This window comes from Engraulis encrasicolus, chromosome 1 (genome assembly GCF_034702125.1).
Source record: "Engraulis encrasicolus isolate BLACKSEA-1 chromosome 1, IST_EnEncr_1.0, whole genome shotgun sequence".
NCBI classification, from domain to species: Eukaryota; Metazoa; Chordata; class Actinopteri; order Clupeiformes; family Engraulidae; genus Engraulis; species Engraulis encrasicolus.
The window spans coordinates 50,587,254-50,611,789 of NC_085857.1; the positions used below are offsets into that span (position 1 = coordinate 50,587,254).

Genomic DNA, 24,536 nt, shown 5'->3' on the forward strand with positions numbered 1-24,536 from the left:
TCAGAAATTGAAAGTATTATCTTCATATGTATTACCAAGCTTGTCATATTTCATTTCATTTGCACATGTCACAGCTTCATACATGTCATTGTTCTTTCTGTTCTGGCGCTCTACTTCTCCATGTGTAGTTCCCCTGTCCATCCAGAGAGGGAGCTCTTACCAGTCTACAGCAGTGTGCAGCCAAATGAGGATCCATCTGTGGTCTACAGCAGTGTGCAGAACAGAGCTGTGTAGGAGAACGAGAGAAACATGCCACTCATGTAGATTATGTGACATAAATAGGTTTATAGATATGAATATACGTAAATATAAATACATATAGCTATGAATACAAATGTAGATTTGTCCCATTATAATAGCATTGTCATGAAATATGCAGTTCATAGATGTTTAGGCCTTAACAGCTGCACTGAACAGGATTACAACATTGTTGTATATATTATCACACAGCTGACCATTATTTCTTACATTGTTTAGCATAATGGAAAACATGTTCAGATTCATGTTTAATAATTTTCAAATGTAAATAATGATATTTCAAATGTAATACAAGTGAAAAAGGCATAGCCTATTTGTAAATAAAATGTAGTCAGGACAATGACACAATGCTACACATAATTTGAGAGGCAAAATTAATGAGAACATGGCTTTAGGCAAGGAAATCCAAGACAGTCAACATGTTTTCATACACATACTGTATATTAGAGACCACAAAGATGCCTTTACATTTTGACCTATTAGAACAGGGGTGCCAAACTCAAATTGACCGAGGGCCAAAATCAGAATCTGGAGTGAAGTCGCGGGCCAAACTCAATATATATATAATTAAAATTGACTAAAATTGCTCATGTTTAAACAGATTCCCATCATAGTTCCATGCATCAAATATGCCTGCACATATTCTGTTGCATTTGAGTGTGAGCTGTTTCACTGGCCGGGGCCCACTCATACTCCTGTGATATACAAATTTTCATGTTCAAATCTTAAGTTAATGCTCTATACATTTATGATGTATGTGGGCCAACTGTGATACACATTTGAAATGATCTCGCGGGCCAAATAAAATGGCTCCTGAGTTTGACATCCCTGTCTTAGAACTCTTTGTGGCATATTGGGGGTCCATTGGCCTAATGGTTAAGGTACTCTACTATCCTGGATAAATGTAGCCTGCGTTAGTTCTGACAGGAAGGACTCAATTATCATCCATTTAGCCGCAGCCACCTCATGTTTATAATGATGTATCTGACTCACCCTTTTCGCTGCTAGGTGCCGACGTCCAAAATGTCCTCCTCCTGCCCCACCACCACCAGTTGTGTCCAGGCAGTCTCGGCCCGGGGGGGTAGAGGTAGCCAGGCCGTGCCCTCCTAGTGACGCAACACCTTCTCGATTGAGATTTGAAAGTCCATGATAATCAGGCTAGGTTAAAGGTCCAGTACAGTCCCTGCATCAAAACCTCAGCAGGCACATCTGGATCCGTCCATGCAAGACTAGGGCTGACAATTGGGCTGCCGCCAAGTTGTAATGTACCCCATGCCATTTCCTCAATATCTTCTTCATTTAATGATCAAATGTCGTGCTTCTCTGTCTTTTCTGGCTGAAATGTATTTATTTAAGAATCAGCAACCTTGAATGTCTGAGATTACCTTGCGTTAAATTGTAACACAAACACATAAGTCTATATAAATGTTGTTGTTGTTGTTGTTGATGATGATGAAGAAATTCAAGTTTTTCTGTATTATGGACTGAAAAGCTTACACCACTTAAAGTCACATTAATTTCCTACTTTCAATGTTTCCATATGTTGCTTTAACATGAAACAATATGTTTTAATTTTCAGTGCTATGTTTTATTTCAATGTTATGTTTTGCTTTGATATAAATTGTTGTCAGAGCTAAGCTGTAAAAACTGCTTATTCTTAAAATAAAGACCAAAAACAAGAGCAAATGAAATACTGCATTGCAATGTGTAGTTGATAAACCACTTTCCTTTTTTGGGGTCTTTTTGACTTAATTTATGATAGGACAGTGAAGGTGATGACAGGAAGCGAGTGGGGAGAGAGAGATGGGGCAAACGGACAGGGCGGGGCCGGCAAAGGACCCTTGCCGGGAATGGGGCACCTAAGTCATGCCCTCTACTTCCTGGTTCATGGGGCAGAGGGAGTCAAATAATTGAATGGAAGTGAACGAGTTGAGTCGTGGTGGGTTTGTGGTGCATAGGTGGATGTCCAAGGTTTGGATTGGTGTCGAAAAACCACTCATTTCAAGCCCAGTAATCATTTTTTGACTCCCTCTGCCCCATGAACCAGGAAGTAGAGGGCATGACTTAGGTGCCCCATCGAACCCGGGTCAGCCGCGGCAGGGCTGATAATCCCACTTTCCATGCATTAATGCTACCTGTTGTATGTTATGCCAATTGGCAGTGTACAGGGTACAGTCATATTAGCCTGGCCGATTATAGTCAATTTGGTGCCCTAGGCGAGCACCGATCTTTTCCTTTTGTGGAATGTGACATTTGCATCTGTAAACACAGTGTTATACATTTGATCGAGCACAGCTGAACTAGTACCATGTATATGTACTGAGTGCCCATTAAAAATCATTGTCAATGTAGAGTTGCATGCTTAATTTTGCTTAATATTGTAATCACGTGGGCTGTAGTGCCCCCCAAGACATTTAGCGCCCTAGGCGACCACATAGTCAGCCTATGCCTTGCGCCGGCCCTGTTTGAAAGGCCCCCCCAGCCTAATACAATGTCATGCGGACCCAAATTCTGAGGCCCCTCTCTCTCTGATCCCCAGGTCAACTGTCCCTTTTGTCCTTCCCTGTCGGCATCATTGGGGACACAGGTTGGAATCTGGCCTTCGTTATTTCCCATCCTAATCCCATATCCCTTTCCCTCTCTATGTCCCTCTAATCCACCTGTTCTATCATTGAAAGACAAAAAAACGCCTTTTGAAATTAGATAAATACAAAATCAGCCTATATTACCCACAAAAACACACATAGTTTCCAACCACCATCCCCAAGTCTTTCACACTGTTTGTATGGCCTTGCCATATGACAAATACCATCTGAACATGTGAAAGTGAAGTGCAAGAAGGACGAAAAGGGGGAAGGAAAGACTTAACAGAGTAGACAGACAGAGGCGTAACCACAAGGGTGGTTTCTTGTTAGATCCTCTGTACGTTACTTTTCAGACAGTGCAAACACAGATTGACACCACACACACGGACACCCAACGACGCTCATTTTACATGGGGTAAGGTCTCTCTCTGATCTTTTTATTGTTTGAAAGGATCAAAATCACACAAGACAGACAGACAGACAGACAGACAGACAGACAGACAGACAGACAGACAGACACACACAGACACACACACACACACACACACACACACACACACACACACACACACACACACACACACATCGATACTCTACTCAGTCAACACACGGTAAGGGCTATGCTTCTTCTTATATTGTTGAAAACTATAATAGTCTCTCTCTCTCTCTCTCTCTCTCTCTCTCTCTCTCTCTCTCTCTCTCTCTCTCTCTCTCTCTCTCTCTCTCTCTCTCTCTCTCTCTCTCTCTCTCTCACTCACACACACACACACACACACACACACACACACACACACACACACACACACACACACACACACACACACACACACACACACACACAGTCAAGGTTAGATTCTTTTCTACAGCTCATTTCATACACAAAACATAGTACATAGCAAACACCTTTACATTAAAACAGATTAACACAGAGATTAGTGCAACTGAAGTGATATGAACAGAGGGTCGAGTGAGATGGAGAGACAAGCCAACGCAGGTATTTCCTTCCTCTGTGTTTGTGTGTTTGTGTACGTAACCCCACCGGTTCCTGTTTTCTCCTCCAGGTGTGAACGGGATGAATGGACAGAGATAACTTGCATGTGATGAATGACGATGGAGTCAGCTGTCTCTGCTTGTCTGATGTTCCTACTTTTCACCTTTGAAGGTAAAAGGGGTCATAATTACATTTTTGATTTAGAGGATTTTCAAACTATGTTCATAAGGTATACTATCAAGATATCATGTCTGTACTATATCCAGGAGAAAACAGGCCACTTCTGTCAGAGTGAAGCTGTCTGAAGGCCTATATTTTGTTTTTAAAATTGGGGCTGGCTTTATGTCTTTAAGAGAAACCTTCAGAGTTGAGGGGGCATTATCTTGTGATTTAATACTAGGGGAGGCATTGGCAGGATGATGATGAAGTCAATGGGGGGCGTTGAGAGGCTTAAGGTGTGAGGTGCAGGGAGAATGTCTGGCTGGCTGATCAGCAGTCTCCCACACTGTGACTTAACTTGTGAGCGTACTGTATGTAGTGTCACAAGCAAATCCCTGTGCCAGCAGGCCAACTTCCTCTTTTCTATACTTCTCGGAAAATAAATTCACCAGTTGAGAGAGAGAGAGAGAGAAAGACAGACGGAGAGAGAGAGAGAGAGAGAGAGAGAGAGAGAGAGAGAGAGAGAGAGAGAGAGAGAGAGAGATTGCATGTAAAATCCACTGAGTCCTAACACAACTGTGCTCATAAGTTTGTCATACAGATACTTGTTTTTTTTATACAAACTAGAGGCTAGAGCAGTGTTTCCCAACCAGGGGTACGTGTACCACTGGGGTTACGCGAGCACACCTCAGGGGGTACGCGGAAAGATGTAATAATAACAAATATATTGACTGTAGTCACATTGGGATAGAGCAACAGAACATGAGTGAGGGCGAGGGGGTACATGTCATATAACAAAATGGCTTAGGGGTTACCCAGGTCAAAAAAGGTTGGGAAACACTGGGCTAGAGCACCAGTCAGGATTTCAATGGTATCATCTCTCATTGCAGTTATTGTATCATTCATAACATACTTACTGTACACTGTATGAAACACTTTTCTCTGTGTGTGTTTTAGTCATGTGAAAGACAATCTATAAGACATTATTTTTTACAGTCTGTGTGTGGGGGGGCAGGGCGTAGCAGCAAATGTTGGGCCCTATGTACAATCAGATCCAATGGACCCCTCCATGCCATATATTTGGACTGTGTCCCCTGTATACATGTAGATGGGGCCCTGGTGACTCATTTACCCCCTGTGTGTGGGGGATGGGGTGGGTTGTTTTAATCTGCCGGCAGAGCAGCAAATAGAGCACAACGACAGCACACAGGAAACCACAAATGAGCTAACTGCACAGATGAACAGATTTAGAGCACATTCTCTTACACTCAAAAATATAACTACCCCAAAATGTGGACTTTACCTAATATTATCACATGGAGTTCCTCCATGTTATTCCCCCACATAATCTGTAAGTTAATTTCATGTTTTATCATACATGATGCAACCATGTTGGAAAGGTAAGTTAATAATGTGTATTTGAAGTCTTCAAATACACCCTAACTGAGCGAATGGACAAATAAAAGGCCTTTTTTCCCACACAACCTAGCAGTGACGTACCATACTGTGATGTGTTGATGCTTTTAAACCAGGAAAAACTCCTGTATACACCCATTCCTCTCTCTCTCTCTCTCTCTCTCTCTCTCTCTCTCTCTCTCTTGCACTTACACACACACACACACACACACATCTTCACACAAACCCACAAGTCACAGCACACATACACACAGACAGACAGACGTGCGCTCATGTACAGTAGATAACTTTATTCCCCTCACATGTTGTTATCAATTATGAAGCTGCAAGGTTACTAATGCCCTGTATGATCACCTTTTTGTAATTTTGTGGCAAAGGTGTTGCAGTGAATAGTGAAGCTTTCCACACACATTCTGCTTCACTCGGTTCACATTCAGGTGATGTATGTTGTATGTATTGTATGTGTGGTGACACAGCTAGGTAAATGAGAGAGGTTGGTGGGGTGTACATAGAGGTCAGGAGTATATGTATGTGGATATATGTAAATGGTGTCTATGCATGNGCAGGCCTACTTGTATNTGTGATCCATTCACAAAGGGCTGCCGACTGGCCAGCCAGCCAGAGATCCAGCACAATGTTGTGCCATGCAGGCAAGCAACCAAACAGGCCAACAGTGACAGGCCAGCTTAATATGTAAGTGATTGAACCATGTGATCAGAGTGATAAGGAATTTGGTAGGTGCAGACAGTGAGGTCAGGCACTAATTGACAGATTGATTAGGTATAGGGTGTTGCTGGCAACAGTGTAAGAAGTTTTTAGGATGTTCCAATCATTTTGGCTGACTGTCGAGAGAGCTAGTTTCAAACAAATAGACTCGACTACTTCTACAAGACTGAATCCAGAAGATACATATTTTCTTTTTTTGTAATCAACGTTTTTTATTTTCCAAATTCAAAAATAAAAAACACATGGTTAAACAAATACAATTATGGTGTACCATCCAGTACACATACTCATACACAAGTACCCTTAACCACGTGTACACAAGTACCATGTAAACACAACCTTAACAAAACAATCAAACCCCCACACAGCATTATCCCCTTTCTCCCCCTTCCCCTGGCACACAACATTCCAATAGATCACATAGTATTACCTCTTATTTCAAATTACTCTCAATTCTTAACATAGTTCAGAAAACTGTCCCACATGGCAGAAAACTTTGACATTTTGTCTCTCACTTTGGCAAGCATTAGCTCGTAGGAGGCTGTATTTGTCATGAGCTCCATCCAGTCCTTGTAACAAGGTGCACTTGTACTCTTCCATTTCCTTAAGATAACTTTGGCAGCAGTAAGGAAGCCGGCAAGCGCTAGTCCAAACTGGACCTTTGTAAGTTCAGGTGTTAGAGTCCGATCTCCAAGTAGGCACAGGCGAGGTGAGCTTGGCAATGGCTGCTCCAGCAGCTCCTCCATTGTCCCAAGTACTTGAGTCCAGAAAGGTGAGACAAGGGGGCAGTCCCACATGAGATGTAGAAAGGTACCCACAGAGTTCTTACATTTCCAGCACTCATCACTGTTGGTTAGACCAACTCTCTTCAGCCTAACAGGTGTCCAGTAGTACTTATGAATTATTTTATAATGTATAAATCTTGTCTTGATGTCTCTCACTGCCCAGCCCATACTATGCACAATATCGTCCCACACATCTTGTTCCAACTCAATCCCTAGATCCCTTTGCCATATTAACCTCAGATTTTCGGTTTTACCATACAGTGCATTAGCAGCTGTGTTATAAAAAACAGAGGATGACTGCAAAAACCTTGGAAGCTTAAAGAAACCCTGGAGAACATTTTCATCTTCACCTATATCAAAGCCCATAGATAATACACAGCTACGCAACTGAAGATATTTCCAAAAATCACCTTTATCGTTCATATTATATTTATCTTTAAGCCCTTGAAATGAAATGAACACACCATCCTCTTCAAAAAGATCTGCAATAGTGCAAATGCCCTTATCATACCATGTCTTCCAATACACCTGTTTCTTTCCTATTTTAATTACAGGATTTTCCCATATAGAAGAGTAAGGCTGTTTGTAAGGACACAATCCAAGTAGTTTGTGAACTTTGATCCAGACATTCCTAGAATGTTGAAATATAGGATTATCTATTTTGGCATCTGGTAGTTTTTGAGATATAACATCTGTGTATTTAAGTGGAGATGTCAGTGACCTCTCAATTTCCACCCATCCTAATTTCGAGTCATTCTGTGTCCAATGCTCACCCATTTTAAACATTTCAAAAGAGATATTATACAACTCTATATTTGGCAAAGCCATTCCACCCATTCCCCTGGTAGTAAATAGTTTATTCAAACTAATTCTCGGCTTCTTACCCTCCCACAAATACTCTTTAACAATATCATTGTATTGCCTTATCAGTGCATTAGGAATGGTCAAAGGGATCATCATGGAGACATAGTTAACCTTTGAGGAGACCATCATTTTAACTGTATTTATTTTGCCCCACAAAGATAACTTTATTACTTTCCACTTATCAAAGTGGGTCTTAATATTCTGAAGAACTGGATTCATATTGATTTGTACCAGTGTTTGGAAATCTGTGGTTAACCTTATACCCAGATATTTCATCCCTGACTGTATCCAAGTGAAAGGAAATGTCCCAATATCTGCCTGTGAGCAGCTACTGGAAACAGGCATAACTTCAGATTTCTGCCAGTTGATCTTATAGCCTGAGATACCTGAGAAATTCTCTATAATATCCATAACCCTCGAAATGGAGGAGGCCGGCTCTGACAACAGCAATAAAATGTCATCCGCATATAGAAACATCTTATGCATTTGACCCCCTGCCAACACCCCTTTAACATCTGGATCCGCTCTAATAGCAATTGCCAAAGGTTCCAGAAATAGAGTAAATAACAGTGGGGACAAAGGGTCCCCCTGTCTTGTGCCTCTTCCTAACTGAAAGAAGGGGGACATGATGCCATTAGTTAGAACAGCTGCTCGCGGTGCTGAATACAGGACTCTTATCCATTTAATAAACCCCTCACCAAAACCAAAGGTCTCCAGTGTGTGAATCAAGTATCCAAACTCGACCCTATCAAATGCTTTCATCGAATCCAAAGAAAAACACACCAACAGGAACGTGTTCGTCACGATTTATCCAAATAAGATGTAAAAGGCGCCTGAGGTTATCTGCAGAGGATCGACCCTTGACAAAACCAACCTGGTCAGAGTTAATGACTGTTGGCAAGACTTTCTCCAGTCTCGTTGCCAATATCTTAGGAAGAATCTTACAGTCTACGTTCTCCAAGCTAATAGGCCTATAGCTACCTGGTTCATATGGGTCCTTGTCTTTCTTAAGTAACACGGTTATTAAGGCGTCATTAAAGGAGGGAGGGAGCAAACCCTCTTCCAGTGCTTCTGAGAAAACCATTGTTAAAATGGGGGCCAACACGTCAATATTTATCTTGTAGTATTCAGCCGTGAAACCATCAAGGCCTGGTGACTTTCCAGATTTCATCGACATAATGGCAGCTCTAACCTCTTCCTCATCTATAGGCTCATCCATCATGTCTACTTGAGCTTGGGACACAACAGGGATTTCTAAATTTGAGAAGAAATTGGCATATCTATCCTTATTAACAGGCACTTCTGATTTATATAGATTTTCATAGAAGTTCTTAAATATGCTGTTAATTTCTGCATTGTCTGTTGACACCTCATCTCTACCATTATTAATAGCAGGGATTAACATACTAGCATCCTTTTTCTTCAGTTGTGAGGCCATCAGTTTACTTGCCTTCTCACCACTCTCATAAAAACAGGTCTTCAACCTGAATAGAGCATATTCTGCCTTCTTATTATAAATCTCATTGAGCTGATATTTCAAGTTGCATATTTCTTTAAATCTCTGTTCACTATAACATTGTGACAGCATGACTTCCTTACTCTTAATCTGGAATTCCAATTCCCTTATCCTCACAGTAGAGATTTTCTTCATATAGCTTGACTTTGAGATAAAGTACCCCCTCATAAATGCTTTTGAGGCTTCCCATACACTTGAGATCTTTTCCGTTGACCCTATATTTTGATCAAAAAAGTTATTAAGTTCAGTTTCCATAGATGCCTTAAGTGTAGGATCCTGAAGGACTGACACATTAAGTCTCCATCTACCTCCACTTGGCTTACTTGACTTCAGCTCCATTACCAGCTCTACTGGGGCATGATCAGACAAAGCTATTGCTCCAATCTTACAATCAGCTACAATATCTGCCATTTGTCTTGAAATTAGAAAATAGTCTATCCTTGAGTGTGACTTGTGCACGTATGAAAAAATTGTGTATTCTTTTTCTCTAGGATTGACCACCCTCCAGATATCCATCAAACCATGATCCTTCATCATAAGTTGTATAGCTAACCTGTCTCTTGGCACTGCTGCATGATATGTTGTTCGGTCTAAATAGGCATCTTGTATTTGATTAAAGTCACCGCCCACCAATATCTGAGCCTCATCAAGTTCCCCAATATTCTTATTGACCATATGAAAAAAGTTGCTATCGTCTTTGTTTGGAGCATACAAATTGCAAATATTTATACCTTCTTCATCCTTCTTTTGGTTTAGCATGACAAAGTTCAACTTTTTGTGCACTAATATTGCCACCCCATTCTTTTTGCTACTGTACGAGCTGTGAAACACCTGCCCCACCCAATCTCTTTTGAGCTTCTCTGCTTCCTGACCCTCCATATGGGTCTCTTGAATTAAAGCAATATCTGCGTGATGAGACTTCAAGTAGCTTAGCCACTTTTTCCTTTTTATGGGATTCTGGGAGCCATTTATATTCCATGACATAATTTTCATTAATTTAGCCATTAGGTAATACTATTAGACAGTGTGCCCACAGAGGAGAATACCCACCCACAATCCCAGCTGTGTACATACCCATAAACAAAACAAAGATCAAAACACAAAAAAGCAAACCCTGAAAAACCCACCCTCGTCTCCCCAAACTTCTTTTAGCAGAAAAGAAAAGTTCCCGCCCACACATGGTCCGTGAGACGCAACAAACAGATGCCTACAAACTCCGCCCCACCCCTTTCCCCTCTTAATAGTTGTAACAGATGAACATATTCGTGCACACCACCATATCTTACTTCAGTTTAAAGCTATGCCCAACATATCTCTTAACACCAACAAAGAACACACCGCCGTTATCAACATGGGCAAAATTGAGTGAAAAACTGAAAACCATTCAGACCTCGTCGGTCTATTTGAGGACTACTCACATCATTGTCCTGTTCAGGCTTGCTTTTGTCCAAAGAGTCAGTGAATGAATCCAAAACGTATTAGTCCAAGCCAAAATCAAACATATGAGGTTTCCAGCTTCAAGCCGCTCGCCTGAGAAAAAGAAAACAAAAGCAACGCCACCGGGTAGCCTATTCCTCCAGCACTTCGTCCTGATCTCCGTCGTCGGCCCCGGATTCCACTCGCTCTTCACACAATAGCCCCATGGCCTTGTTGGGATCGGTAAAGCTCACCTTCTTTCCCATCCATGTAAAACGAAGGGTGGCAGGAAGGGCAAAAGTGAATCGGACATTCAGCTCGTGTAATTTCTTCCTGGCGTCATTAAATTGCTTTCGTCGGTTTGCCACCTCTCTGGTCATGTCAGGAAAAACAGATACGTTGCAGTCGTCCCATTGTATTCCTGTACCCATGCGAGCCTTGGCTTTCACTGCTGTCATGACACGTTCCTTCTCCAAAAAACTGTGAAAACGAACGATGACAGGACGCGGCGGTGCTTCCTCGTCCTCAGACTTTTCAGAAGGGACTCGATGAACCATTTGCAACTCCGACTTGGCCACATTCACTCCTAATGCATTCGCAAAGAAGTTCCCCACGCGCTCACGCAGCCTCACCTGACTTCCCTTCTTTTCTTTCAGTCCAAAGATTCGCACATTGAGCCGCTTCTCCCGGTTGACCATGTCAGTCACAATTGCACGCAACTCAGAGCATTCTTTAGCATTCGCCTTAGCCTGCTGTTTCCAGCTTTCTCGATCATCTTCTAATTCGGATATCCGATTCTCAGCCTCATCCAATCGCTGTAGAATAGATGACACGTCTGTCTTTATTTGCCCTTGATCATTCTTGACGCTTGTCACGTCTGCTTGTAGGGTTGATAAAGTTCCACTGAATCTGGACATTTCCTCCATAGCATTTTGAAGTGCGGCTTGCAATTCGGCAAATCCAGGTGGTGTCTTGGTCACCTCTGTAGTTCTCTGCGAGCTAGCATCGTTAGCACCTGGCTTAGCAGTGCGTTGCCTCGACGTTCCGCTCATACTGGTCTAATTTAACTTCACCAAATTATCACTTATTTAACTCGTGGTGGCACTCATACGTCTCATGCAACATTCTCCCGCAAATATGAAGTCTATCGTCTCATAAAATCAATTTAGTTTGGGGTTGCGACGGAGCAGCTCTCTCACACGTCCATCTCGTTTCTCGATCCCACGTGACTCTCCACATACATATTTTCAATCTTCAGTAGGCTGTTATGAGAAAAATTTGGTATGGTTATGTTATTTGTAGCTAGTTTACGGTTTATGAACAGAAATTTCCGACAAGTTGGAGACAAAAAATTGCCGGCCGAATGGTGTAAAATTACAACAAATTGCCAGCTAATTGTTGTAAAATTATATTAATGTGGTATTTTTGTACGATTTTGTGTGGCATTTTTTATGAAACATTGCTGTTTTCATTTAATGAGGGTAAACTCCACTTATTGTGATATTGTGGAAAGTGGTGGCACCTGTAGCAGAGCAGGTAGGAAATCCTGTTGGTGTAGAGTTAAAGTATGTTGTGCAGGTTGTAGCTCTACTGGTGTCATGGTAGCTCTGGTCTGATTTGAATTACTTGGATGAGACTAGTCGTGTAATGACATTACATAAGAATGGCATTCATGTGAAAAGACTGAAACACTTAAATTAATGAAAGAATGTAAACCGGTCAGTGTACACAATTACTTTGTCCAACTGACAGAGTTTTAAACTTGTTCAGCCAATCACAACAGGGCAGCACGAAAACGTGTGCTGTTCACTATGGTTATGGAACTATGAACTAATTTTTAAAAGTTTAATTTACTCAAAGTGATTGCATAGAGATAACTCTCGAATTTACAGTGTACACATGCATGTTATGCTTGCAGTGTGATTACAAATGCATGTTGTAAAATGGGCGTGGTTAATGTTAAATTAACAACTGTGAATTGTATTCAATATGGTTTCCCACAATGTTACAGATTATGACTTGTTGTAAATGGGTATATACACCAATTTGTTGTAAATATTTGGCGTAAAATTACAGCAATTTTTAACAGTGTAATAAAAACACATGACGAACGCATAGTTTATTTTGAGAGATTAAAAAAATGGCTAGTTGAACTTCTGTTTGGCTTGTAAGAAAATTAGCCAAATTGGCAAAGTTCATTTAGAGCCCTGCTCATATAAAAGGCAACATTTCAGAGACTGTACTTATCTCTTGGCTTTGATCCTATCGTATTTTACTCTTGCTGAAATGTATACAAAATGTACAGTGTCTGATTTTGCCGTAAAATGATGCAGTGCAATTCCATTTCAATTCCAGTTGCCAGTGGCGAGACATGGAAAGTGACATTTCCTCGACCTCAAATCTGTGGCATGCCTGGATCGACTGTGACCATACCCTGCTCCTTTACCCATCCTGCTCGTCTTGAAGTCACCAAAGTCTTCTGGTTAATTAACCCCAAAAAGGGAGTGACGCCCACTGATCTGATGATGCTCCAGCAGTATTCAGATCGAGTTCTGTACAGCTCAGATATACAGGAAAACTGCACAATGACCCTGAGGGATGTGAGGCACACAGATATTGCTTCATATCATGCCAGGATTGAAACAAGCCGAAGTACAGAGAAATGGCAATCTTCTCCAGTCTTGCTTAGTGTAAAAGGTATGTTGTATTTCGTAGCAATATATTATTTATCCAAAAGGGAATTAAGCTCTATGTTTTGTATAAATCAAAGGACAAAAAAGTATTCAATAATACATTGATACTTCAATGGATACAAGATTTACATAAATATTTGGACATCATTACCATTTTTATCTTTTTTTTGCTCTGTACCCCTGTAAGAATAATTCTTATCAGCCTGTGTGTTTCTGGCCTAACTCTGTTTCTGTGTGAGTTCTTGGCAGTGAACACCTGCAAAGATTAGAAGCTAGGAAGTGTTCTCTCCCTACTGAACATTGTGACCCCTGTGTTTTTCCATTCCTTCTGTGGTGCTTAATAAATGGCCATTGTTGGAAGGAGAGACAGAGAGACCGAAGATGCCAAGCCAGGAAAATGTTTTCCAGGCTTCTCACTCTCTCCTTTCGTGAATGTCAATTGTAAACTCTGATCATCTCATTTTGATCTCGTCTAATTATGTCGTTTAATAAATTTCCTTAACACCCTACAAAAAGAGATTTAAAATTAAGCGAACTGTGCTTAAACTGCAGACTTTCAGGTATTTTCATATAAATCAGATGAATGCTGTAAGAATTATAACAGATTCAAGTTTCCCTACTGTTTGTATTTCATTTTAAATAGGCCTATAAAACCAAAAAGATTAAACATTTTGCAGATGTCCAAATACTCATGGTCCTTACTGTATTAATCTGTCCGATCATCTCTAAGATATTGCAGACCTTATCGTCCAAGCATCGGGACCAGCGATTGAGGGACATGATGTGAAGCTGAGCTGCGTTAGTGACTGTACTTTGAGACCAAGCTCCAGGATCATGTGGAAGAAGGATGGACATGTTATAGGCCTATCTGATGCAAACAGACTCACCGATGCCCTCATTCTCCGCAACGTCTGGACTGGGGATGATGGGGAATATTCTTGTGCTATAGAAGGACAAAAGGATCATCCATCTCGAACACTGAGGATTAAAGTTATGTGTGAGTACAAGAATAAAATGTAATGTAAAACATGTCAAATCTATGGATTAGAATAACCTAAGGACAAAAGGACCATCCATCTCCACCATTGAGAATTAAAGTCATGTGTGAATACTAGAATAAAACATGTTGTAAATATAATTCCATAATAGATATCAAATAACTATTAAAGTCTGTATTACAATAGACTAGAATATTAGAATGGCCTATTAGAAAGAAACATGAACTTTGACAATGAGAGGTGTTTTGTTTTGCACAAAGTAAGTGAATTGAAGTGAAATGTGACTCGCTTTCTTTGTTTGCTTATTATTGCTGCCCACTGGTCTAATACCTGTGTGACGGTGCAACCTTTTATTTGTCTGACAATATACAAAATGCAATGTATTCGTAATATCTGTTTTATAGATCGTCCAAGGAACATCTCTGTATCTGTACGCTCTGAAGGTGCAATACTAGAGGGACATTCTGTAATTCTAAGTTGCCTAAGTGATGCTGTACCGCCAGCTAGCTACAAGTGGTACAGGAAGACTGGGGATGCATCATCAATGGAGTCATTACAGCAGTTTTACCCCATTACTCGCGTCACCTCAGAACACTGTGGCCATTACTATTGCGTGGCTACAAATGTGCACGGTACCGAGAAGTCTGCTGATGTCCAACTTGATGTCCAGTGTGAGTAGAAAACACATCCTACGGATAATAGTTATAATAATTAATTACAATAATGTATGACATAGCAGCATAGTAATTATTAATAATTTATCAGATGTCTCTAAACTGTATTTGATATGCAGTGAATATTCACCTCTTTGGTGGAGTGACTGGCAGCATTTTATTTCTTCAGATTTTTCTCTTGTGAGATACAATTCCACTTTTAGCCAGCAGAGTGGACAATGATGTGCTGTATCTCTCTTTTTGTTTAGCTGTTTACAAGTTTCATGTTTTATTTATTAGATCCACCAAAAAATGCATCCATCTCAGTCAGCCCCACTGGTGACATACTGGAGGGCAGTTCTGTAATGCTGACCTGCAGCAGTGATGCCAACCCACCAGTGCACACCTACACCTGGTACAAGAAGAATGTGTCCATTCTAGTGGGACCTGGTTTAGCTTCGGGCATGGATAAGAAGAATCCATGGGAAGTGGCAGCAACACAGCAGAATTTCAGCATCAGTGCCGTCGGCCCTGAAGACAGTGGAGAGTATTACTGCCAGGCTCTGAATAAACATGGCGGCATGAACTCAACTTTATTCCATCTTAATGTGCTATGTAAGTAATTGCATTGAAGCGTGTGTGTGTGTGTGTGTGCGTGTGCACAAGTGTGTGTGTCTCTGTATAGGTTTATTTCTTTAATTAAAACAATGGCATCATGTGATTAATCGTATTGTTTGATTATGTAATCAGACCCACCTAAATGGACAGTAGGGCAAATGGCACTTGATGACCATCAGGATGATGATGTCACCCTGACCTGCAGCAGTGATGGGAACCCACCTGTGGAAACCTACACCTGGTACAGAAAATCAGGAGATTACACCACTCATGTGGGATCGGGGAATGTCTACAGGTTCGCTCTGACCTCCACCACTGCTGGGTTTTACCACTGTGAAGCAGCAAACAAACTGGGATCTCAGAACGCCACTGCTCTGGAGGTGTCCTTACCAGGTACGCTGCTCACACCTCCAAGCTCCTTTATGAAAGTATTTTTGAAAGGTCATTCCCTCTCTTCCCTTTGAATTTTATATGGTTCTTTGGCTATGATATTTGGCCATAGTTTTATCCCTGTGATCCATAGGTGTTTCTTAAAGGTTTATTTTGATTTTCATTAATTAAACACATTTTTTGTGTTTCCATGACATGTGTTCCAACACTATTATATTGATTTCAATAACACATCCTATGCATATTCATATTCCTAAGATGTTTGTTGAATTGATACCACAATAACACTGAACTGTGTTTGTGAATCCGCTCAAGGACGACAGCTTGTGCCTGTGCTTGCTGGAGTAGGCGTCTCTGTCGTTGCAGTGCCCCTAGTGGTCTTGGCTGTTACTGTATTTCGGTGAGCCTCAATTAATCTTGTTTAGCTTTTTATTTTTGTATTTTTTGGTTGTTATGTTAGTGAACAAAGCAGTTGAAAGAGTAATGGATTCTCTGCTCCTCTGATTTTTTTTTTTTTTTCAAATTCATCACATTTTTTTTGCATTTCACTGATTTTTGAGAAAGTGGCTAAAACAGGTTGGAATCTTAAAAGAAAAAAACGAAGTGAATTGCAAAATAATATGGTTTATCCTTGTAGACAAAGATCTTGGCTTTTCAGAAATGCCCAAGGCCAATCTCCCCATTTTGATTTTTTTTTCAAAAATCAGGTTTTTCTCCGATCATACCTTGTTTTTTTGTCAACACCGTCAGACACAATTAAAAGCAATAAAAAGTGTATTGATTTGGTTGCATATCTATCTGGAGTTTTTAAGTGATTGTGTGTGTTTTTTGGTTCACACATATGCCTTTAAATGTTGAAAATTCACTTTCATTCTATTTTAATACTGCTTCATGTGTTCTAATTTAAAAATATGTGCTGTCAGACAATGCTTACTTAATGCCTAAATAGATCAAACAATTTTTTGTAATTTCACAAATATTGGTGTAGGCTTAAATTTGCTATTACTTTGAAAATTCAACAACTCCAAAGGAAAATGTTGTAAGCACATTTTTTTTAAATGTTCAGAGGAGTAGATGTGTGCACATCCCACCCGATGGTCCACGTGCCGGACAATGAGAGTAAATCCAAGTGAAAAGACAAGTCCGCGACACTGCTTGTCTATTTATTATCTAATCGAGCAACGTTTCGACCTTCAGGTCTTCATCAGGCAAAGTCGTTGCTCGATTAAATAATAAATAGACAAGCAGTGTCGCGGACTTCTCTTTTCACTTGGATTTTTTAAAAATGTCCAAAACTCCTTCTAAAGGTCAGATTAGACTTCTGCAACTGCGCTCGTCAAAACTCGCGTGGGAGTGGCCACGAACCAAAATTGTATTCATGCATCTGCGAGTTCTGCGAGGTCCGAGGTCTCGTGGCGAGCCACATTTGAAATTGCGCGATTAGGCTACTTTCACTACATTGTAAGCACTGCGGTCATTATTAAGCAATGTTGCTTTCTATCCCGGTTAGCTAGGTATTTTCACACAAATTGCAAAGGTTTCATTATTTGGTCTCATTATTTGACATACCCAGTCTGTTTTCACGAGCAGAAAATGCAAGCATGTAAAGACAGTTGATTCTGCCGATGTGTGTTTACATTCGGTGGAGGAACGGTAGTAAAACCGCAGGCATTGTGCCACGAGTGTTCAACTGATGCATTGTTTGTTACTTAGCTTGTAGCTTCGTGTATTTACACACATTTACACACAAGGCATTAATAAAGTTTTTAACAGAATACAGCTCTGCTCTCGCAAACTACTGGCATTGCGCTGCCACAAGAACAGAACAAGGAAGTAGCGAGACGACCAATCATAGTGCCTTTTTGTCTGCGTACTCCGCGTCCGTCCGACGGATAGTTAGAATTTTTTCAAGGCGCTCGACGACGGGCGCAGAGCCTCTGAGAGGGGGGCGTGGACTCGCATAGACAGAAAACGGACGGACGCAGATTCTATGCGTGCGAAGCATAAATCTAGCTTTACGGTGGTGACTTAAAAACTGACGGTGGTGACAGTAATCTGAAGGTGGTGAAAGTGACCTAATTATTACCTACATTTAGCAAAATAAATAGCCCTCTCAAGTCAATGACATCTAGCATAAACACTTTATTTTTGTGTGTGCACAGTATGTTTGTGCATGTGTTTTTTCTTCATTTGTTAGATACTCTAGGAAGTAGGCCTAGATTATTGAAAATGTGGCATAAACCGGTTTTAAGTTGTTCAAATCCAAAATATAGAGGTGTATTAGAAGAAGGTCTTGGCTGTGAAGTGAATGTATTGGCCAAGCTCCCCATGTTTTACATTTTTCATAAAATGGGCTCTTTCTTGGTTTTGTCACCAGCGTCAGACAGAATTAGAAGTAGGGCTGCACAATTATGGGAAAAAAATCATAATCACAATTGTTTTGGTCAAAATCAGAATCATGATTATTAATCACAATTATTGTTTTTTTTTGCAGAATTTTCTTTTAAATTGTAACAAAATGAAATATAGCCAAGAATGAATTATATACGGGATGAGCAAAATACATTTAATTGTAATGATTATTTAAAGGCAATAGCATGGACTTTAGGACAGATTTCTGGCCAGAAACACCAGCCTGTCAGTATGTTCTGGCTTCAAGAACGCTCTTAAAAGTAGGTCACTATTGCCACGATTAAATCACGATTAAAATCATGAGTTTGATTTCACTATTTTATCACGATTTTGATTATTTTTCGATTAATTGTGCAGCCCTAATTAGAAGTAAAAAAAAATATCTTTACTGTATTTAAGTGAATTACTTTTACAATTCAACATAATTGTAGATACTTAATGGAAACATATTCTTAAAACTTGTCAAAACATGTAAAGCACATGTTTTTTTGTGAACTACATGAGATGTCACCACCATCATGTTTTGTGACAAAATAACCTCCAAATGGATCCACCTCAGTGGATGCTAGAGTATAATTTTGGATCATCATTATTACTAACATGTCTGGTTATGTTTCAATAACCAGCACAATTTAGTGAAATATGGAACAAGATGACAAGTGGAACAAAATCTGACGGTGGTGACATCTGACGGTGTGAGACAAAAAAACACTCTTTTACATATTACGCATTTTTTGCTCATATTAGCCACTTCGTTTTCGCTCTGTTTCTTAGGGGCTTCATGCCGCTTCTGAAAAAGTATATAATAATTAACATTAATGTAACATAATACTATTAAAACCCCCGACGGTGTTGACAGTTTAAGGGTTGGGACAGTACCAGTGTCCAAGCAAATTAACAAATTGAGGAGAAATGAGTAAACTTACAGGAGCTTCAGTGATGGTGAAGTATTCAGTAGAGCTAAAGGTTTGAAAAGGGGTCCTAAGTAATGACAATGACCTTGTGCATACCTGATTTTATTGTCTTTTTAAAAAAATCTGACGGTGGTGACTAATATGCTGGACACACTTTGAGCAATCAGAAAATAGTAGTAAATATTGCTTTACACGCACTATGTGCATATCTGCAGAACCACATAAATATGGACTTTCACATCATGGTGATATTATTGAATAATATCAGTGATTTTTACATTTTAAGTCACTTGAAATGATGATGTCTGTCCTTGGGACAGCTGTTTTTACAGGGTGTGGGCAGGTTTATAGCCATGAAAAGTAATACAATTACACTTAAATATTTCAAACGACTGTACATTTGTGTAACAGACCCCTGGGTCTTTACCTGGATTCATTTTGTTCATGAAAATGTAGTTTATTTTCAACAGAATTGGCAGTTTATTGCTGAGACATGTTTTAGCCACTTTCTCAAGAATCAGTGATTGAATGTTGAATGAATGTCAAACTTAAAACTGACATTACAGCCAACAATGAGGCAATTACATCCAAAGACAGTTGATTGACAATTGACAATTTGCCATATTTTATGTTATTCTCATTGTTTCAAAGTGAAATTAAGTGGAACAAGTTAAAGTCCTGATGCCTGATGAAGACCCTGTTGGGTCGAAACGTTGCATGACCTGAATACCTGTGCATTTTCAAAGCAGAGCTACAGTGTGATGACTTCTTCTATTTATGTCCTTTACACTATCAGATACACCTTTGTCCTGCACCTTACCTCGGAGAGGTGGCATGTGCATACTCTTGCTCTGATGCAGATTCAATTTAATTAACACCGTTAATAGCTATACATAATTCAGTGTTCATTCTTCAACAATTGTAGCATTACATTTGACTCTATTCTAGTTTCATTTCCTCAACAATTAGGGTTGACATTATTCACCGCAAGTGTAAAATCTTAACGCCTACCTTTCGTCTTCTTTTACAGTTTTTCTCAATTGGTTTTGTGCATTTCTCACAACAGAATAATGATTCTCAAAAGTCTTTGTTCAATTGTGACTTCCTGGTGTTACCTGTGCACATGGTCAAATCAGTTTCTCATTGTTTTCGGCATATAGCAAATGCTCTCGTCCATCATGCCATGGCTGTGTACAATTCTCAGTGATTTCGTACATTATCAATTGCTTTTGTCATATCACTCAAAAAGCTTTGTCACTGAATGCATGAAACTATCTCAATCTTATCTGATCAATGTAATATAAAGTCGAATTTACAACATTTTCCATTCAATCTAAACAACATTTCACTTCAGAAAAGATCCTCAAGAGTGTACTATTCAATTGACAACATGAGAAATTGATTTGACTAGCTTGTCCATACACTATGACACAATGACTAACCATTCTGCTGGCGCTGATACGTTCATTGACACAAAAAACTTGATTTTGAAAGACAAATAAGGGTTTTGAGCAAGTGTTTTGCCTTTTGTTAAAGCTGTTTTGAGAATGAATATTATGTTTTGCAAATTGCGAGAGAGATTCGAGAAATGTACAAAACCAATCGAGAAATACTGTAATCCCATAGAAGAAAGAGGAGGAGCTTCATTCTTCACTGCAAGTGTAAAATCTTAACGCCTGCCTTTCTTTTCTTTCGTTTCTTTTCTTTATTTTAATCCCATAGAAGAAAGAGGAGGAGCTTGATGGCTGCACCCGCTGGAGACAGCAATAACACCAACAGGATCTCACAGGTGTGTTGCCGGATATCACTGATTAGCAGCCTGATCCACTGACACTCGTGCAAGCCAAAATTCTGATTTACTGACACAAAGCATACTCCATACTCGCTACTAATCAAGCCTAACCTAAAACCATTGACCAAGCCTAAATCACAGAGCATGTCGTACCCAAAAAATGACAGACCAAGCCTAAATCAAAGTCAGTGAACCCTTGGTAACACTTGGCGTCAGATATGGAAGCTTGGTTATATGGCGTCAAATGTTGATGTCAAAGGGTGAAAGACTACGTTGCATCTTCCTCCCTAACAAACAAGAGGCAGTAGATGACGTTTGAAAACAAATACTAAGCCTTATCCAGACTAAATATCAAGACAAACTCAAATTCACTAATCCCAATCTCCCTCCTGCTACTATTCCTCCTCCTCCTCCTCCTCCTCCTCCTCCTCCTCCAAACAGGCAGTGGATAACGATTACATCACCCTAGACCCAGCTGAGGGGGGCGAAGCCACCAGCCCAGGTGGTGAGGAGACAGGTGGTGACGTCCTGTATGCAGATGTTCTCTTCAAGAGGTCCAGACAGCAAGAGGAGGTGCCTCTCTACTCCAATGTGCAGATAGCTACAGACACGGTAGGTAGAGCCGCAGCAGTAATGGGCAGGGGATGTGTCTTTAAAACTGCATTAAAATCACTGGGTCATATATTTTAAATATAGCCTATGCTTCATTTTATATTGTACATTAAATAGTTTTTTGTTCAGTTTTTTTAATATATATATGAATCTATCTATCTATCTATCTATCTATCTATCTATCTATCTATCTATCTATCTATCTATCTATCTATCTGTCTATCTGTCTGTCTGTCTGTCTGTCTGTCTGTCTGTCTGTCTGTCTGTCTGTCTGTCTGCTAGGAGGTGCCTCTCTACTCCACTGTCCAGATGCCCAGGAGTCCAAGGCAAAGGGCAGAGGAGGTGGAGTATGCCGCTGTGAATTTCTCACGCCCCTCTGCTGCCACCAGGTGAGTGAATCCGTTAACTGCAACTTAAACAAAGAAGTAGGCCTATTAGAATGAATGTATCATAGTTTGGAATATATATTTTGTATTATATTATAAAGAATATAATGTTATATATTATTGGCATAAAAGACTCCATTCTGGCTATCTATACATCTGATCTGTCTCTCTCTATGTCTGTCTGTCATGTTTAATTTAATTTTCTTTATCTTTCACAGTTCTGTGGAATCTATGGACACCTACAGCACAGTGAACTAACCAAGACAACACAAGACCTTAAAGACAGAGTAGGCCTGAGTAATATTTTTAGTCGTTTATTTCAAGAATTCACAAACTACTAAAACTGTTACATACCTTTACCTAACTGTCTTACGTGACATTAAATTGCACTTTTCATTTTGGATTTTGCGCTTAATTCACATCCCGTCAATGTAACTGAACCACTGTGAAATAATGACTGTATAATATGTTTGTATTGACTCTATAAGATAAATGCCTTGTTTAGATGTGTCACTTCTATTTTATTTTTATTTTCAATGTGCAGTCATATAGAATACACTTTGAAGAAATATTTTGATGTGAAACTGGGGACTTTTGAGGCAAGACAAGAAAAGCACACCATTCATTGTAAATGTGCAGTGGTATGTATTTATATATTTATTGAAACTATATGATGCATTTATCGTAAATTATATTTTATGCATCCAGTGATAGTACTGAAGAATCCTGTAGACGGAGTGACCACTTCATTTTGGTTCTATGATGAGAACTGTGAACAGACGTCATCCTAGTGGCCATTTAGTGACATTGCACACTCTTCATAATGAGTGTGTCAAATTGTAATTATTTTCAATAAACAAGTCAGACAGGCAGGCAAAGATGCGTCCGATGGCGGTGAAGATCGTGTTTTGGCCGCTTTAAAGAATGCGTTTCAGACGGACCGATGGACAGACGGATGGACAAACCCTGATATACAGATGCTAGGATGCATCTAAAAACATGTAAACATTTTTGTATAATGACGGAACAGTTGTTGCCATGTATTCAAAAGTGGTCTGTGTCTGTTGATGCTACATAGGTACTGGTGAAGGTCACAAGGTCTTCGATGGTGGTACAGTATCAAAAGGGTTAAAATGCTTTCTGTGTAACTGTCACTAATGCGGTCTTTGTGAGCGACCACATCATCTCTCTCTCTCTCTCTCTCTCTCTCTCTCTCTCTCTCTCTCTCTCTCTCTCTCTCTCTCTCTCTCTCTCTCTCTCTCTCTCTCTCTCTCTCTCTCTCTCTCTCTCTCTCTCTCTCTCTCTCTCTCTCTCTCTCTCTCTAACAACACAGGAAACTACATGTCAAAATGTCATGTGATGCAGAGGGGCACAAACCACACATGATGTTTAACAATTCACTGACTGTCTATTCTAATAGCTAAGAGGTTGATGAAAGAGAACCAAATATCCTTCAAATGATATACAGTAGGCCTACTGTACTGTACTGTACAACTGTACTGATATACTGTAATGACTGATTTTTTTATTGACTATAAGATGAATGACTTGTTTGGATTTTTTACTTCTATTTTTGTTTTTATTTTTCATGTGCAGTCGTATAGAATAGTGTTTAAAGAAATATTTTGAAGTTTTATGTAAGAAGTTATTATAACAACGTGATAGTAAGTCTAAACGATGCTATAACAGTGGAACCAGGGACTGTTGTGGCACGACAAGAAAATCTCACCATTCATTGTAAATGTGCAGTGGTGTGCATTTATATTTTATATGAAAATATGCCTCGTAAGCAATATTCAGTTTTCCTGGTGAACCAGAAGCTATGTGTTGACGCCCAGGGGGCTGGGCTACACAAACCTGGTTCACCAGGAAAATATTCAGTGATAGTACTGAAAAATCGTATAGAGGGATTTACAACTTCTTTTTACCGTATACGGCAGGTGTGAAAAACATGAATAGCCCTCACCCTGGTGGCCATTTAGTGTCATTGCACACTATTCAGATTGAGTAGGTGTAATGTGTCATTATAGGGTTTTTTTTTTTAATAAAAGAAAAATATTCTGCACAATATTGTGAAATGCATTGATACATTTTACCTACTAAACAATGCAATAGAAACTGAAATGACATTGTATATTAATGTGGCGAACTTGTGTAGTCCTGGTTCAATGCAATGCTTGCATTATGAAGTCTTATCTCACTCTCCTCATGGTCATGGTCAGTGCACACGCAATTCAATTTGTGGTCACTAGGGGCATCCAGATAGGCCAAAATGCTGAAGAATCTTAAAAAAAAAATCTGATTCCAGATTGTGATCCGGATCACCACCAAAATTGTATCATTTGTTCCTTT

General features: G+C 39.8%; 1 protein-coding gene across 1 annotated transcript; it reads left to right on the forward strand.

Annotated features, from left to right (window-relative positions):
• Positions 1-13,301: 13,301 nt before the first annotated feature.
• Positions 13,302-22,752, forward strand: LOC134458037 (sialic acid-binding Ig-like lectin 10). The gene is made up of 10 exons (XM_063210132.1): positions 13,302-13,368; positions 14,140-14,406; positions 14,812-15,078; positions 15,361-15,500; positions 15,564-15,675; positions 15,811-16,071; positions 21,117-21,183; positions 21,628-21,798; positions 22,081-22,187; positions 22,403-22,752. Exons 1-7 carry the CDS (start codon positions 13,302-13,304, stop codon positions 21,134-21,136), a joined length of 1,134 nt encoding a protein of 377 aa, XP_063066202.1. The 3' UTR covers positions 21,137-21,183; positions 21,628-21,798; positions 22,081-22,187; positions 22,403-22,752.
• The last annotated feature ends 1,784 nt before the right edge of the window (positions 22,753-24,536 follow it).

Excerpts from the sequence above, each read along its gene's own strand:
- LOC134458037 (XM_063210132.1), top strand. The coding sequence starts at position 13,302 with ATGACCCTGAGGGATGTGAGGCACACAGATATTGCTTCATATCATGCC. Across the intron at positions 13,369-14,139 it reads CAGGATTGAAACAAGCCGAA|ATATTGCAGACCTTATCGTC; the intron begins GTACAGAGAAAT and ends ATCATCTCTAAG. Across the intron at positions 15,676-15,810 it reads ATTCCATCTTAATGTGCTAT|ACCCACCTAAATGGACAGTA; the intron begins GTAAGTAATTGC and ends TTATGTAATCAG.